This window comes from Alnus glutinosa, chromosome 11, assembly GCF_958979055.1.
Source record: "Alnus glutinosa chromosome 11, dhAlnGlut1.1, whole genome shotgun sequence".
Lineage (NCBI taxonomy): Eukaryota > Viridiplantae > Streptophyta > Magnoliopsida > Fagales > Betulaceae > Alnus > Alnus glutinosa.
Window position 1 is genome coordinate 6,839,461 of NC_084896.1, and position 5,101 is coordinate 6,844,561.

The window sequence follows — 5,101 nt, forward strand, 5'->3', positions numbered from 1 at the left end:
CAAAATGTTTCCAACAAGCATTACTCGTTAACAATTTGTAGACGACTTGTTCAACAAAAAGTCTCATATGGATTACGTGTGCAAATATATATGACAAGGCCATCCTCTTCGCCATCTTTCGAGACTTCTCTTCCAAATCTACCGCAATTAATTATCTTCTGTTAAAAACTCCAAATTACAAGGCCAGCGGTCGTCACCCCTAACCTTCTGATCCGTCCATCACTATTGATGTTTACATGCTGACCTACCAAAAACTACCCAACAAACAAATTACCCTTCGAAGACTGACACGAAGAATCCACTACAAAAAATATACCAATTAAATGAGTTGACAAGAATATACCAATTAAATGCATGCTTTTAGCATGGTACATAGCCGTTATCTAGGAAAGCTTTTAGTAGCATAGCAAAACTGCAAAAGAAGATAATCTTAATTAGATAGGATCAAATCATTTGATTTCCACATTTCACGCTGTTTGAACATCTGCATTTTCCTTGAATGCATCAAGTCATTAAACAATTTCACAACACGAAACATCATTTATCTTTGCACACGTAATCCATATGAGACTTTTTGTTGATCAAGTCGTCTTCAAATTGTTAATAACGAGTAATGCTTGTTGTAAACATTTTGTACACAATTTCTTTCTATTATTTTTTTTTTAAAAAAAAAATTACAAAGTCTTCCGAGAGTAGCTCAATTCAGTCAATTGGCTGGAAACCACGCCTCATAAAGCAAAAATAACTAGTTTGAATTTCGCTCCCGATATATATATAAAAAAAATTTAAAAAAAATAAAAAATAGAAAAAATTAAGTGCTCGTTAGGTCAGGGTCAACCGGTTGTAATTATTGTTGTTTGAACATCTACAATATCCTTATTTCGCAGCTTAATATTTTAAATGGCACGCAACATGATAGTGAGATGCTTCTTCCATTTCAATTTCCAATATGTGCAAATCATGTCATTAAGCGGCGGCCCGTTCTTTGATTCCCGGCTATAAATAGACATGTTTCCACACAACATATCTCACTCCTCACAAAAGCAAGAATTCAGCAAATACAGAAGCCAGAGATCATAACAACAAATAAGGATGAAAGGGGTTCCTAATTTCGTTGTAACTTTGTCACTGATGGCCTTGGCATGCTCCGTTGCCACTGCCTATGATCCTGCTCCTCTGCAAGACTTTTGTGTTGCTGTTAACAGTTCCACTCAGGCTGGTATGTACACATTCTTCATCTTCTTGTTATTATTATTATGTTCTTTTGAAGTCATTTGATGCATCTCGATTGTTTAATTTTCTCTCATCATTGGGATCTACATGTCCATGTAAATATGATAGGAGGGATTACTTAACTGGGCCTGTTTAATTTCTGCATCAAAAGCTATAAACCAATGTCTTGCATGCGTGACATTAACAAAGTTTTATTTGTGCAGTATTTGTGAATGGAAAGTTTTGCAAGGACCCAAACCTTGTCACTGCTAGTGATTTCTTCTTTCAAGGATTAAACATTCCCAGAAACACTGCAAATCAACTTGGGTCGAATGTCACTCTTTTGACTGTGGACAACATATTTGGCCTCAATACACTAGGTATATCCTTAGCTCGCTTAGACTTTGCACCGTACGGCGTAAATCAACCCCATTTGCATCCTCGTGCCTCAGAGATTTTAGTAGTCTTACAGGGTACTTTGTACGTTGGCTTTATCACTTCCAACCCGGATAACCGCCTCATCACCAAGACTCTAAACGCGGGAGACGTCTTCGTCTTCCCAATTGGTCACATTCACTTCCAGTTTAATGTAAGAAATACCAATGCTGTTGCTTTTGCCGGTCTTGGTAGCCAGAATCCTGGGCGCACCGACATAGCAGAGAATATCTTTGGAGCCAATCCACCTATCAATCCGGATGTTCTTACCAAGGCCTTCCAATTGGACAAGAATGTGGTTGAGTCTCTTCAGAAAAAATTCGCGAGTTAGAGAACTATATTTAATAGCCACAATGAATCGTTAGATGTGGTTTGAATAAAGTTCTCCCTGTTTAATTTAGCTCACATGTTGTAATGTCATAACAATATATAAATGTAATGAAATAAAATGGTTATGAGTGCAAGCTTTTAAAATGAATATTTCTATGATGCCAAGAATATTGCAACAAAAAAACCATAACAAAACGGTAATGTGACGACCCTTCTTTTTTTTTTTTAAACATACATAAATGGATCATCACAATGACACGACTACTTGTCGCTCAACCAACATACGGTACACATCCGATCCCATAATATGTACCTGATATTCAGAGTTATATCTAAGTAGCGAAACATTAATTACATACCAAAAGACTGGCTCTACAAAATACAAGTGTCACGTTGGACACAAACCAACAACAAAAGACTACCGAAATGGGACACCCGAGTCCACACAGCTTCGAAACTAGCGATATTCCTCAGTCGCAGTACCCCAAGTACTGTGCTACGAGGTCATCCTCTAGATCCGCTGATCCTACAGCCAAAACATCAGTATTTGCAGGGTTGTGGGGTTAATCACATCCGTAAATGTGAAAGTATGAGTTCACCACCTCAGTAATAAATTACTGAAGTCTCAATGGTATAAGACTCACTAAGTTTTCGCGTAAAATGACATTGTACTTAATCTCTTGTTTACAATAATAGTTATTGTTTTGGTTATGAAAACCTATCTCTTAAAACCACATTATAGTAGATAGAGTAAACACAAACACAACATAACAATATGCCATAGGGGATGCAAGCCCATTAATCTTTAATCCTATGCCATAGGGGATGCAAGCCCATTGTCTTCTTTAATCCGGTGCCATAAGGGATGCAAGCCCATTGGTCTTTAACCTCGTGCCATAGGGGATGCTAGCCCATTGGTCTTTAATCCTATGCCATAGGGGATGCAAGCCCATTGGTCTTTAATTCTATGACGTAAAGGATACAAGCCCATTAGTCTTTAATCTAACCATAGGGGATACTAGCTCATAAGTCTTTAATCCTATGCCATAGGGGATACAAGCCCATTGGTCTTTAACCTAACCATAGGGGATACTAGCCCATTAGTCTTTAAAGCTGTGCTATAGGGAATGGAAGCTCGTTAGTCTTTAACCTAGCCATAGGGGACACAAGTCTATTAGTCTTTAATCCTATGCCATAGGGGATGCAAGCCCGTTGGTCTTTTTTAAACTGGTGCCATAGGGGATGCAAACCCATTTATCTTTAATCTCGTGTCATAGGGGATGCTAGCCCGTTAGTCTTTAATCCTATGCCATAGGGGATGCAAGCCCATTGGTCTTTAATCCTATGTCATTAAGGATACAAGCCCATTTGTCTTTAACCTAATTATTGGGAATACTAGCCCATTGGTCTTTAATCCTATGCCATAGGGAATACAAGCCCGTTGGTCTTTAATCTTATGCCATAGAGGATACAATCCCATTGGTCTTTAACCTAGCCATAAAGGATATAAGCCCATTAGTCTTTCACACACTATGCCAAAGGGGATACCGGCCCTAAGGTCTTTTCCAACCCAATGCTTTATGCTCAAAACCATATACCTTTACTTTTCCAGAACTGTGTCTTTAATACATGCTTTTTTTATAAAACAATAACCAATCAACATGTTATTTTGCTAAATCATAATTCGCATAATTTAAATCCCAACAATAGCAGGCAATAGAACACATTAAAACAATATTCAAATCATATTTCACAATCAATCTTAAGTCCTCATAAAAATCATTGATATTTCTTATCATAATTGAAACTACTCAAAACATCCAAAAACACATATTAAACATAATGTTAGTTTGGTATGAAAATAACATATTATTTGCATTTCTATTAAAAGCATAAAAATAATATCATTTTCTCAGTGAATAGAATACTCACTATGGCTACACGAATAACAAACTCAAATAAACTTCCTAAACAACTTCTCACAATGTGCCACTGTAAAAATAACACATTGCAATTATTAGACATTTTTCTAACAGTAACTAATATTTTAGCTCTTAAATTACCAAAGAACTAACCCATTGGAAAACCCATTAAATTTTCTAGGGTTCCAAACACATACCCATAAACCTCAAACAATAACTAAACCCAAATAACACTAACCCAAAATATTTGCTCAGAGTTAGACATTAAAAATCACAACCTAAACAAATACCCATAATAATAAGCACTAATTCCTAAATTATATTTACTAACTTAATCACAATAAACATTAATCCATTAACATAGAATACTAACATAATCATAATAACATTAACCCATAAGAAAATCTTATGATTAAATTCACAAAATACCATTTAAACGAAATACCCGTAAATTAGGGTTTGAAGAAACTTACCAAAAAATTCACCCAAACAATACCCGAAGTTTGAGAAATTTTTGTAAACTCCAAATAGCACAAAACCTAAAGAATAATTGAGATTAAACTCATATTTTACAATATTTAACCGAAAATCTCTAAAACATGGGTTTAAAGATTTACCTCAAAATGATTGGTAAAAATGTAAATCCTCACGAGTAGATCAAGTTTATAAAGTTAAATTTGTGATCTTTTTTTCTCCTCTGTCTTTTTTTTTTTTTTTTTAATTTCACTTAACCCCCGCTCAATTGTGATGGCTATTACAATTACCCTCCTAAACTTTAAAAGCTCTCAATTTAAAGAATCCATCTTTTAATTAATTTCAATTTCCCTAATCCGTTACGATTTTCTGTTAAATTAAATCAAAATTATGAAAATATCCCTTTTTTTCTTAAAGAAAAAAAATAAAATAAAAGATTGAGGTGTCGTAGTTTTTGCAAATTTCATTAAATTCTCACCAATGCCTAAATCCTTACAATTTTTTTCCTTTGTTTTTTCCACAAAGAAAGAGAGGTATATATTTTGAAAATTTTGACTCCCCTCCATTAAGATTTACTGTTAAATCCTAACTGAGGGTGAATTGAAAAAATTAAAAGATGGACACTAAATAGAGAGTTTTTAAAGTTTAGGGGATAATTACAAATGTGGTAGAAGTTTAGGAGCATTAAATGCAGTTCCCTTTCCATTAGGATTTATTGTTAAATCCTA

At 34.9% G+C, this 5,101-nt stretch overlaps 1 protein-coding gene across 1 annotated transcript; it reads left to right on the forward strand.

Moving 5' to 3' along the window:
- Window positions 1–1,015: 1,015 nt before the first annotated feature.
- On the forward strand, window positions 1,016–2,125 carry LOC133882020 (germin-like protein subfamily 1 member 7). The gene is made up of 2 exons (XM_062321102.1): window positions 1,016–1,219; window positions 1,437–2,125. Exons 1-2 carry the CDS (start codon window positions 1,093–1,095, stop codon window positions 1,976–1,978), a joined length of 669 nt encoding a protein of 222 aa, XP_062177086.1. The 5' UTR covers window positions 1,016–1,092; the 3' UTR covers window positions 1,979–2,125.
- Window positions 2,126–5,101: the final 2,976 nt, after the last annotated feature.

Bases quoted from the DNA above. Each gene is read 5' to 3' on its own strand.
- LOC133882020 (XM_062321102.1), top strand. From the start codon at position 1,093: ATGAAAGGGGTTCCTAATTTCGTTGTAACTTTGTCACTGATGGCCTTG. The intron at 1,220-1,436 runs GTATGTACACAT...TTATTTGTGCAG, and splicing joins TAACAGTTCCACTCAGGCTG to TATTTGTGAATGGAAAGTTT.